This window comes from Pipistrellus kuhlii, unplaced genomic scaffold (genome assembly GCF_014108245.1).
Source record: "Pipistrellus kuhlii isolate mPipKuh1 unplaced genomic scaffold, mPipKuh1.p scaffold_m20_p_2, whole genome shotgun sequence".
NCBI classification, from domain to species: domain Eukaryota; kingdom Metazoa; phylum Chordata; class Mammalia; order Chiroptera; family Vespertilionidae; genus Pipistrellus; species Pipistrellus kuhlii.
The window spans coordinates 41,097,875-41,110,944 of record NW_023425515.1 but is presented as its reverse complement, the minus strand read 5'-3'; the positions used below and the strand labels follow the sequence as shown (position 1 = coordinate 41,110,944).

The following is a 13,070-nucleotide window of genomic DNA, read 5'->3' as shown; positions in this document are numbered from 1 at the left end:
GGGAAACCCTATAGTAAGAGGAGAAGGAAAGAGAGAGTATGAAAGCCAAATTAGTATCATGAAAGCAATGACATCTTGCTACACAATGGGAAGTCCCAAACCTGCTTATTAAAGTCTCCTTGCTTACAATAGAACACAGGCTATAAAAAGGCCATGGGGAACCATTAATTAAATATTAAAAGATCAAATAGTTTTAGTCCCAGTAGTTTATATTTAATTTACATTCTCAAGTATAAATTTAGAGACAATTTCCCATCCCTAAGCACTTCAACTTTCTGATAAGATATCTGCAAATATAGAATTTTACAGGGATTTTAAAAATATCTTTCCTCAAGTGGGTCAAGTATTGTTTCTTTATAAGAAGTTGCCTTTGAATATATCACCACAATAAAGTGATTATCATAATATATCTTGAGTTAGTAGTCTTTGTTAGCCTTGAGGCCTTTTTTTTTAGACATGGATGAGCAATAATAGCAGATGAACTACCATAGGAGGAAAAGGTTATCCAAGCTGATGAGAATCTCCATATACACTTAAAAAATGAGATGCTCTCTTTTGCCACAGTATACAGTCCCTAATTTTGACACTAATTTTTGTAGCCTATAAGCTATCCAAGACTGTGTTGACAAGAATGTTAAAAAAAAAAAAATCAGAAAAGATCTCTAAGTAGAAAGGATAATTCAAAACAGAGATAAGTGCCAGAAACCAATGACATAATCTCTATTGATTCAAATGCTAGAAGTTTAAAATATCATTTTTATTACCTGTGTATACAAACCCCATTCTCATTACACACTCATCCATTTACTTTCCCAACTCCAATGCATAGGAATGAGAGCTCAGCTCCAGACTGCAGCAATAGGGTTAAGATTTAAAAGTTCCTGCTCCAGCCGAAACCGGTTTGGCTCAGTGGATAGAGGGTTGGCCTGCGGACTGAAAGGTCCCGGGTTTGATTCCGGTCAAGGGCATGTACCTTTGTTGTGCTGTGGGCACATCACCAGTGGGGAGTGTGCAAGAGGCAGCTGAACAATGATTCTCTCTCACTGATGTTTCTAACTCTCTATCCCTCTCTCTTCCTCTCTGTAAAAAAAAAAAAAAAATCAATAAAATATATTTAAAAATAAAAATAAAAGTTCCTGCTCCCACACTGTAGCACCTCAAGGTAGACCCTTGAAGTTCAGAATATTCTCCATTCTGCCACCAATGTTTATAGAATATAACAAATATCTACTCTGGATTCACAGTTTTAAATTCCAGCTGCTCTGGCTCTCTCTCCGTAAGACATAAATTCCTTGAGGTCAGGTTAAACATAAACACAAGACTAAGGAGGGAAAGGTCCATGGAGAATGGAGGACCTACTTTTCCTTGGTCCTACCTGTTGATCAAAAATAAACTCTCTTAATTTATTTGAAATTCAGATCCTTCATCTGAAAAAATGGGAATTAAGATATCTCTTTCTCACACCTCATAAAACAGGTACCAGTGATTTACAGAGTAAACAACTAGCCATCTGTGAATTAGAAGGAACAGAATGAATTCTATTGAGATGTTGTAATAACTATTACAATAAAATTATTTTGCAAAGTCTAAAAAACAAAAGGTATCTTCTTCAAAATTTTTATTTTATTTATTTATTTTTTTAATATATTTTTATTGATTTTAGAGAGGGAGTGAGAGGGACAGAGTGATAGAAACTTCAACTGATTGGCTACCTTCTACACACCCCCTACTGGGGATCAAGCCTGCAACCTGGACATGTGCCCTGACTGGGAATCAAACCCAAGACCTCTTTGTTCATAGACTGATGCTCAACCACTGAGCCATGCCAGCTGGGCTCTTTTACATTTTGTAGATGAGATAACAAATGTGAAAACACTTGGTAAAATACGTGGTATACAGAAAGACATTAGGATTTTTTAAAGAAGCTTATGTAGCATTTAAAAGTACCAATGACTTTACCCGTGTAACGAAGTACTTCCGGGAGACATTAGCCTTGTGATAAGGATTAGGGTACAATGTTGACTCGGTTACACTTGGCTGCTTTGAAATATGCTTTGGTACTGGGTCCTTGCCTGGATCTCCCTCCTCCATGGACAGTCGATCAGTCTCTGAAGGTTGGTCATCTCCCTCTTGTTTCAGAGATATGGGTTGAAATCCTTCAAAACTCCCAATCGTGGACATTTCTTTAGTTTAAAATAAAGGAAGAAACAATCTTGTCAATAATAATAAAAAAAAAAAAAAGTCAACTAAGTACATGAGCATATGATATTCCTGGAACTGACAATTCCCCTTTCCCTACCTCCACCCACACACACATTAACTAAACAGAGGCATTGATCAATAAAATTCAAAGATTCAGACTCCACAATTCTGGAGAACTATTCTCTGGACAGAGAAATGGAGGTTGTGCTCAGCTAGTGTTGCTCAGCAGTTGAACCAGAAGGTCTCGGCTCAATTCCCAGTCAAGGCACATGCCTGGGCTTGATCCCCAGTGTGAGATGTGCAGGAAATAGCTAATCAATTATTTGCTCTCATCATTGATGTTCCCATCTCTCTCTTCCTCTCCCTTCCTCTCTGATATCAATTTAAAAAAAAATAAACAAAAGAAGGAAATGGAAGTTGCAAGTACTTTTGTTTTTCATCTTTAATCTCCCCATATAGACATCTGAATAAGGGAAGAGGTGTGTGAAATAATTATCAAACATCTTTGTTCAAGATTTCATAGCATTTTTACCAAACAATCCACCAGCCTGCAAGCTTATTTAAGAGTTAAAGGCAATGATAATGCAACTTTTTTGTGTGTGTGATTTTTGGGTAGCAATAAGGCATACAAGCACTTAAAACTGAGCACATTTTTCAGCTGAAACATTGCAATTTAAAAAATGAATACTAAGAAAATAATTTAGATAAATGCTCAAAGTCATAAATATGGAAAGTTGTTTGTCACAATATCTATTATGTCTAATAGTAGGAAAATATACAACTTTAGGCCTAGCAGCAAACACTGGATATAACAGCAATACCATATACTCACAGAACATTTTATCTAATACTAAAAAGAAACTAAGTACTATCAGAAATTTGCTAAATAAAATATGTTATAACATGCAGTGAAATATAATGTATTCACTGAAAGTGTAAGTGTATATTTTTATCATGGAAAGATGTTCAAAATGGATTGTATTAATAAATGCAAAAAGTAGGTTATAAAATATTATCAATAATGTTATTCAAGTTGGTAAAATAATTAGAAAGAAAGAGAAAATAAGAATAAAAGAATACTTGGGTTTATGTATATGCATGTATTATATGAGAGGGGCTGGAAAAAGCCTAAAAAGTTGTAAAAATTGAACATTAATAATGATTATCTTTGGATGATAAGGCATTAATTTTTATTTTTTGTTTTGAGAAGTCTCTATGTGCTTAAAATAATTTTTCAGGAATGAGCAAAAGCAGGTTTATAGTTGTTCATATGAAAAAGGCAAATAAATACAGATAAATAATATAACAATCCTATATAATAAAGAGGTAATATGCAAATTGACTGTCATGCCCTCACACAAGATGACTACACCCATGTGGTCCAAGATGGCCACCACAAGATGGCTGGCAGGGGAGGGCAGTTGTGGGTTTTGAGGTTAGCAGGGGAGGGCAATTAGGGGGGACCTGGAGGGAGAGGGCAAGTAGGATAGATCTGGCTACCATGGAGGGCAGTTATGAGTGACCAGGTTGTCAGGAAAGGGCAGTCAGGGGCAACTAGGCCTGTAGGGTATGGCAGTTGGGGGCGACCAGGACTATAGGGGAGGGCAGTTAGGAGCAACCAGTCCAGCAGGGAGGACAGTTGGGAGCTATTGGGCCAGCAGAGAAGGAAAGTTGGGGGCAATCAGGCTGACAGGGTACCAGTTAGGCGTCAATCAGGCTGGCAGGCAGAAGTGGTTAGGGTCAATCAGGCAGGCTGGCAGGCAAATGGTTGGGAGCCAGCAGTCCTGTATTGTGAGAGGGATATCCAACTGCCAGTTTAGGCCCAATCCCTGTGGGACAGTCAGACATCCCCCGACTGTCCCACAGGGATTGAAGAAGGTACAAGCTGGGCTGAGGGACACCCTCCCCACTCCCAGTGCACACATTTTGTGCACCAGGCCTCTAATTAATAGTTAAAAATACAAAAATAAACTGTAAACCTACTTTTGTCCACTCCTGTATAATGTCTTATATAAATAAAAACACAATAAATTTATTTCTATTTTGTACTGTAAATAAAAAAGCAGCGCAACACAAAACAAAAGGCACATGCCATATGGGAGGGTCTTACACTCTGCTTCACCATATAACCAGGAGTGCCATCTTATCCTCAGGGCTGCCACAGTGTTCTTAGTCAGACAAACTTATTTTCCTCAGTTCTTGTGAAATACCAGAAAGTGAGAAGCAGCCCCTATTCCCAACAACTTTACATTCTTGAAATAGGGATTAATTAGAGTATTCAAGAGAGGTAAAAATACTACAAACATATTGTTGTCTAAACCTGGACACTTTTGAAGGTGAAAGTATGCTATTAACAATTATGCCAGGATGATGGGAGTATCTGGGATTATCTTGGGCAAATGTGGACATAAAGTCATCCTGAGAGGGTTTGAATGTAGGAGAAAACACAGAACTCATGAATGAAAAGCTCCCTGCAGATCATATTACAGGTTATTTCACCTGATCCACCCAACAGACATTGGAGGATGATTTCATCTCCATGTGAAAAGCACAGAGTTGGATCATTTCAGAAACACTTTTAAAATTGTGTCAGCACTTACACTCCCACCCAGGACTCCCAAACATGTTTTGATTTCAGCGAGCCCACCATGATCCACACTATTTTTACATCAGGACGGGATTTTCTGGATTTTCAAGTATTTTTTTTTAAAGTGGGGCATACAAAAGACAAAGAGAGATTGGCTTTTGGGACATACAAAACACACAGGAAGAAGCAGAAAAAAAATTAGTGTGTGTGTGCATGTGTGTGTGTGTGTGTGTGTGTGTGAAAGAGATGAGAGAGAGAGAGAGAGAGAGAGAGAGAGAGAGAGAGAGAGAGAGAGAGAGAGAGAGAGAGAGTGTATTAGTGAGACATTGGCCTCCCTGGCAGTTATGGGCTCTATTATGCGGGTCTGCCACCTCTGCCAGAGTAGGTGTTGGAAGGAAGTGCATTTCTAGAGTTCCCTGTGGAGGAAAGTTTGTGCCTTTGGGGAAGGAAAGTCTGCTTCTGTATTTGCTGCACTCTGTGAACAAGCTCCTAACAACAGACATCTGCTCAAGACTACTGTGCCTGGAAAACAGAGGGAGGATTTAATTAGCACCACTTCCTCTCCCTCAGGCTGTCTCCTCTGGAAACACTTGAAGAGAAGCAGAGCAGAAGCACTTTGGAGACTGAGAAGTTTGAGATCCAGGAAAGAAGGAAACTGATCTTTAATTACATTCAAATAGCCATGACTAATGGGAGAGTTGAACCCAACCACCTCAATTCAAAATGATTCCAGCTCTCTTCCAGACATGGGGACATCTTTGTAAGGATGTGTAACTTCTTTAACAACTTCCCCCATAGCAGAGGAGCAATATGCATCTAAGCAGCCCACTTCATTCTTCATCGCCACCTGCCCAGATAGTGTTTATTCCCAATTCAATAATATGTGCCCTTCTACTGCTATGTAAATAGATCATATACATTCAGGTACTAAAAGCATATTAATACTGGTAACAAATCCAACTAAACCCAAATGTTTCTATTGCTTTATGTGAATAATTACTAGTATGCCTCAAAACAGACCTATCTAGAGCCATTTACAATTGAAAATCATTGTTCCCTAGATTGTCCAGTAAATTTACCTTAGCAGTTAGTGCTAATGAGAGTACAATTTCTAACAGAAGCAAAGGATCAACACTTAGAAAGATAATTATGTTCATACTCTTTTACCTTATTTTATCATTCCAAGGAATTAATGTAATGAAAATTATCCTAAAAAAGGAAAAGACTTTAATATTGCTTAATTGAAGACCAGTTAATACCTACTGGCCAAGAAATTTCTAATTCTATCCAATCCATATTGTGCAAATACTTAAAATAATGTGAGTGGGATAACCCAAGATGGCAGCAGATTAGGTAGAAGCTACACCCACCTCCTTTCAGGACCAAACTGAAATTACAACTAGATTATAGTGCAATCATCCTGAATCACAAACTGAAGACCAGCTGAAGAGAAGTCTTATAAGCAAGGATTTACAGAAGAAGCCAAATTGAGATTGTAGGAAGGGCAGAGACACAAAAAGGACTGGGCTCACTCTCATTGTGGCTGAGGTACTAGGGGATATCTCAGCTGCAGGGGGTTCCTCCTGAGAAGTGTGGGGTTTAAACTTCAAGCTGGGCTCCCCAGCCCAGAGCACCAAAACCAGGAAAATTTGTCCATATAACATCTGGTTGTGAAAAACTACAGGGTTTTGGTCCATCAGGGAGAGATAGATGTCTGCTAGAGACCCCTCTTAAAAAGCCAATGCATAAGATTTTGTTTGCAAGTCAACCACCCTGGACTCTGGCAGAGAGAAGGTGGAGAGGACTAGAGTTCCGAGAAGAGTCTGGTGTTTGTGGTTTTGGCGAGGGAGCTTGGGGGACAGCTGCTAGGATCCCTGTGCTGAATCATTCTTCCATACAACAGATGCCATTTTCCCTGAGTGGAGCACTCCCCTCTGTGTGGCATTAGCCTATAAGAATACAATAGACCCACTATCTGGACTACCTTTTACCCTACCTTATGAAGTTTACACCCTGCTGAGGAGTCAGTTGCCTTGGCCAGAATGTAGACATTAGGGCAGAATGAGGAGGTATCTGAGTTTAGTGGTTTTCAGGTGAGATCCATTCCCCTCCTTTCCCATGAATCTGACTAGTTCTTCCTTCTTATGGGAAATCCAATAGAAACACCCTCCAGGCTTCCTGGAAGACGCACCCTCAAGTCTCCAGAGGCCCCACCCACCTGACTCCTACTGGCTCCACCCTCGCAGAGGCTGTGCAAAATCCAGGACAGACTGAGTGGTGTAGCTCTGGGGTAGGAACCACAAACCCCACCTTCTCTGAAACCAGACCAAAACCTCCCACTGATGGGACAGCCACTCACTTCTATTTTGTGACTCACTGTAAACCTACTTCATGAAACTCAAGTCCCATTGGCTCTTCCAGTGACTGAGCCTAATAGGCAGCCAGCAGATGGAGGAAGACAGGTGGATCTTGGGTGTTTTAGAACTTTTGCCAACCTGCCCTGGTTCTGGTACTAATAAAAATGGGCCTTGGTGTAGAGCTTGGTATTTCTCTTACACACCCAGGCCTAGCAGAGGCAATCACAAACTGTGGATCACTTGTGGCTTCAAACAAGTTTCCCCAAAACAGTTTTAGGCAGTGTCTGATATTGGCCTGCACCAGTGTCCCTCCAAAAAGACCCAGAACCAACACAACCAGTTTCCAGCTTCACACAACATCAGAGCAGGATCCAACAAGCTTCACAAGCAAGCATAGCCAAAGGAAGATCTCAGAAGGCATTAACCCCTCATAAGGCAAATTCCGTTTTGTGTAGTTAGCACCTGCACAGCAGCTCACATGCCATGATTAGGGTTTAACCTCAGAGTGAGCCAAACTGGTCAATCCAAGATACCAATAGGCCAATAGCAATCAAGACTCAACTACCATAGGAAGGTCCACATAACCCACCCAAGGTACATTCCAGATCAGGTGATCAAGGAGATTGCACCACTGCATCACAGGTAACCTTCTACATAGGCAACCCTACAAAGACTGGTAGTTATAGCAGATCTATCTAATACATAGAAACAAACACAAAGAGGTGAACAAAATGGAGAGACAAAGAAACAGACCTCAAATGAAAGAATAGGAAAGAAATATCCCCCCAAAAGTGCTAAGTGAAATGGAGGCCAAGCAATTTATCAGGTATAGAGTACAAAATAATGGTTATAAGGATGCTCAATAGCATGAAAAAGGACATAGAGAGGATTAAAAAGAGGCATAAATATGAATATAATATCTGAAATGAAGAATACACTGGAAGAAGATTGAATAAAACAGAGGATTGATCAAGTTAGCTATTAGAAGACAAAGTAGAAAAAAACAAACAAACACCCAACCAGAGCAGCAGAAAGAAAATATAACTTTAAAAATGAAGAGGACAGTTTAAAGGACCTTCAGGAAAATTTGAAGCATAACAACATCTGCATGATAGGGGTACCAGAAAGAGAAGAAATAATGCAAGGAATTGAGAACCTATATGAAGAAATACTTATTGCCCTAGCTGGTTTTGTTCAGTGGCTAGAGCATCGGCCTGTGGAACAAAGGGTCCTGGGTTCAATTCCAGTCAAGGGCACATGCCCAGGGTTGCAGGCTCTATTGACAGTAGAGGGTGTGCAGGAGGCAGCCAATCAATGATTTTCATCATTGATGTTTCTATCTCTCTCTTCCTCTCCCTTCCTCTCTGAAATCAATAAAAAAATATTTTTAAAAAGAAATACTTACTGAAGGATAAAGACACATAAGTCCAGGAAATGTAGAGTCCCAAACAAGATGAACCTAAAGAGGCCCAACTAATACAAACCATAATTAAAATGGCAAAGGTTAAAGACAAAGAGAGAATCTTAAAAGTTGCAAGTCAAAAACTGTTACCTACAAGGTAGCTTCCATGAGACTGTCAGCTGATTTCTCAATAAAAACTTTGCTTTCTTAAAAATCAAAGAGAGATCCAGCGTAATTGACCCCCATGTGGATAAATAACAACCTTGAGATCTAATGAGCTTAAAAGAAGTATAATAGCTGGCTTCACTAAGTGGCCACAATTTCAGCCAGGGGCAAAGAAAGAGGAAGGCAGGGGATGTTTTTCTCCCTCTCCTAGGAGTAAAAAATAAAGAACAGTTTGGACGTAACAAAAAGTTTCATAGTTTTGAACAAGAAAACAGGATTGACATTAAGCAGAGACACTGGTTAAACTCAGGGCTATTTCATGATGAACCTCTTCTCAAGGGCCATGCCATTCTTCATTTCTTCAGCACTGCTTCCTCCTTTCCCAGCTAGCTTTAAGAAGTCCTTCTTGGATTCTTGCTCTGTCTGCCCCTTGGCAACCTTGCACAGCTAGGCTCTCCTTTGCTTTCTTCACTTGCCAAGTTTGTCTCCATGAAATTGTTTTAACCCTCTGCAATCCTGTTGTGGGGTCTGTGACTTGCACAGTTTTTAGAGTATTAAAAACTTCTACAGGGTCCTCATTACTACATTTCTGGCTCCTTAGGAAGACAAAATTTCTAGTTAGAAAGCACTCATATATTCTAACTTCCACATTGTATAAATGAGGAAACTGAGGCCCAGATGGGTTATGTGTCTCCCTTGAACTCTCAGTTTAGCCACTTAAAATCTAGTTAAAGATAATGAGAAGGAAGTTATGGTCACTGTAGGATTAAAAATATTGTCTCCAGAGAAACACTCATAGGCAGACCAGGAGCTTAGGAAAATCTATGGTTTGTTAACAAGAACTACTACCTTCTTGCAGGTGGGGCAGTGCTGGGTGTAGGGAGGGAGTGTGGGAGTTAATTCCTGTGGTTTGTGTTATATTCAAAGCTGGCAACTGTGTTTTTCTGATGATGACATCTCCATCCACCTGAAGGGGTTAACATTCTCCAGGCATATCCCCAAAATAAAAATCCACATTTAATTTTGACATTTTGTAAAGGTAATTTATGTGAATTTATGTGTGCAGCCTTTCCTGAGTCTCTGTGCGAACAGTTACTGGATATGCAGTGGATAAACAACAATATCTAACGCCTTGAAACTCTCCAACAAGCCCTCCTCTGTGCCAGCTCAGATAAGAAAATTGGCAAACAATTCATCACCATTTCACATTTTGTACATTAGTGATAACAAGCCGGGAGGGCTGCTCTGTGTCCAGGGGAAAGTGGAATTGATGGATAGTCTCTTTGCTTCCAGCCTCTCCCCTGCCATGCAGGACCCTCTGGTCTGCTATAAGTGCTTTCACTCAGCATGGAGTGGGGGAGAATACAGGGCCAGGATAAATAAATGTGGGTCCCCACTCTCTCCTCACTCACTGGATCACCCTGGGCAATGGTTTCCCCTCTCTGCACCTCAGGTTCCTCATCTATAAAATGAGAAGCCAGACTTTATGGTTAGCAAATTATACTCCTAGGAATGACTAACCCTTTTTAATCAATAGAAATTTATTTATCTGTTTCTGGACATTTTCTGAAGCTTTCATGGGGATGAAGGTGAAATGTATTAATGTTTGAAAACTGTTGGACTAAATTATTCCTAAGTTTTCTTCCAATTCAATCCTCACTCCATAAGCTTTAAAAAGAAATAGTTTTATTGATTTTCAGAGAGAGGGGAAGGGAGTGGGTGAGAGAAATAGAAATATCCATGTGAGGGCACAACATTGATTGGCTATCTCCTCCACGCCCCATAGCCTTACCAAAAGGTGTAGGAGAAGGCACCCTTACCAACCAGAACATTCCAAAGATGTTTATTTTTTCTTCAATGCCCAGAATATTCCAGATCTAAGCCTATAGAGGTTGCTCATATATGGTTTCCCTCATTCTCATCTTCATTAAGCTGCTCCAATTAACAAAAAGTAGCTCCCTTGTGATTAAAATTCTGTGGGGTCAGAGGAGGAGACTTATAATGGTAGTCACAAATTTGGACACCTATTGCTAAGATTCTGGGGCATTTGGCTTCTGGATTTTGCTAACATAAATACTTATCCACCTTGATGAAAACTGCTAGGGACATCAATAGCAGAGCAGTGAGCACCTCACCCAGGTGAGGCCAGGGCCAAAGACATGCTAGAGCCTCAGTAACTATTCTTGAAGAAGGGGAAAAAATTAGAGGTTAGCTGAGCTCCTCACACAAGATGTTAATTTGTTAGTTTCATAAAAATGAATATGAAAAATAATCCTACATAATAAAAGGCTAATATGCAAATTAAGTCAACAGCAGAATGCAGAAGCTTCCTCCTGGTGGTCAGTGTGCTCCCACAGGGGGAGCACCACTCAGCCAGAAGCCCTGAACTAGGCTCACAACTGGTGAGCCCAGCAGCAGTGGTGGGAGCCTCTCCTGCCTCTGCTTCAGTGCTAAGGATGTCTGACTGATATCCTAGGCCCACTTCTCCCTGGGCATTTCTCAAGGGCTTCTGGACTGCAAGAGGGTACAGGCCAAGCTGAGGGAATCCCCTCAAGCGCACATGTTTTCTGCACTGGGCTTCTAGTTAATAAAAATAAGAATATTAACTAGAGAAGCTTGTCAGACTACAGAAATATTGTGACTCCTGGAGATTAATTCTCTTACACATTTCCATGAACACTTTCACTGCTCACCCTGTAGGGATTATGGTAGCACTTGAATCCATGAATCCTGTAGCTTTGTCACACTGCTCTGTGTTTACTTCCCTATCTTTACTCCCAGGCCGTGAGCAACTCCAGAGAAGAAACTGTGCTGTATTTATCTTAAGCCAGTACTTGGCATGGGCCTGGTACAGAGTAGGCACTCAGTACAAGTTCTCAAACAGAGGAATGGATGTCCTGCTGTCTCTGTTAAGTCTGAGATCTGAAAGCCAAGGCTTATGGCTGACCCCCTATTATTTGCACATTACCTCATCCCTCAGACATGAGTGCTCAGTAAATGTTTTTGGACTGAGTAATGAAGCTCTGTGTGAGGAATGAAGGGAAACATCTTCTGTACACACCCACACATACCCTCACACAGACACACATAGAAACACATGCCACAATCTTTCATCTATCCAAGTGCAAAAGTCTAGTGGAGGTGATGGAAACATGAGCAGATAATTACAGGATTATGTGATGGATACCTAGCAGGAGAACATGCACAAAACACGGTGGAAACAGGAGATGGGAATATCAGGCTGGAGAGAGGGCATAGAGAGTGTGGAGAGGTAGAGGTGTGAATAAAGGCACCTCATATCTGACTGCATATTAGAGGATGGGCAAGAACATTCCAGGCAAAGGTGTGAAATGTAAAGAGGAGGGTGTGTTAAAAAAACAGCAGATAATATGCTGTGCATAACTGAGATGCCCCCTGTCCAACTCCAGCCCCCATTCCTTGAAGACTTGGTAACACTTGCTCAAAACTATCACTGTCTAACACAGTGAAAGTCTGAAATCTTATTCTCATCTCCTCTGTATTCCTTCAGTCACACCTCCTTCCCTGCTGGGACAGTTCTCTCCAGATGCAGGGCATGGGCTCACACTGTACAAGTTCCACTTGCCTCAAAAATGTCCTGAGATCAACAACTTCATTAATGATTTAGAAATGTCATGGAGAGGTGAGTCACACTGTGTGTAGTCCAGCTTGGCACCATCCATCTGCTTCTTTTTCTCCAGAGTAATAATTTATTTTTTGCTAGTGTCTGTGGTTATTATTTTAAATAATATATAATTTTACTCATATATCCAGGTCTCACAGTTCTCTCCTTAAACTTCCCAAATTAATGGAGTTCCTCCTCAAAGATAAATCTTGGTGGTAGCTATTAATGTGAACTTGTACCAGGATATGTGAGTCAGGGGAGCTCTGGCTGAAGATGTATTTAAAAGTAGAAAGAAGCTAACCTTGTACAGCTGCATCCATGCAGTGACTTATCTCAGGCAGTAGCAAATTGACAGGGAGGAGAGAGAAAAGTGGTGGCATTTGAGGTAAGATAATAATGGGGTTAAACCACCAGCCTCTCCACTACCTTTCAAAAGATAGAATGAAGGGAAGGAGGAAAGGAAGGAAATATAGAAGAAAGGAAGGAAAGAAAGAAGGAAGGAAGGAAGGAAGGAAGGAAGGAAGGAAGGAAGGAAGGAAGGAAGGAAGGAAGAAAGGAAGAAAGGAAGGGGAAACATGCAAGGAACTGCCCAGGATAAAGAATTTAGTCCTGAAGAAGTACTTTGGAGTGTGGGGCGGGGGAGGGGGGTGCTATAAACCCTCAAATATTTTTTTCATGAACAAGTGAAAAAGAAAGGAACAGAGAAATCAATTA

General features: G+C 40.5%; 1 protein-coding gene across 1 annotated transcript in view; it reads right to left on the bottom strand.

The window, feature by feature from the left end:
• Positions 1 to 13,070, bottom strand: part of TPRG1 (tumor protein p63 regulated 1) — a 124,198-nt gene that overhangs the window by 88,103 nt on the left and 23,025 nt on the right. Inside the window, exon 2 of the mRNA XM_036446694.1 lies at positions 1,960 to 2,189. Coding sequence (XP_036302587.1) covers positions 1,960 to 2,181 — 222 coding nt within the window. The 5' untranslated portion in view covers positions 2,182 to 2,189. The remainder of the gene's footprint in view (positions 1 to 1,959; positions 2,190 to 13,070) is intronic.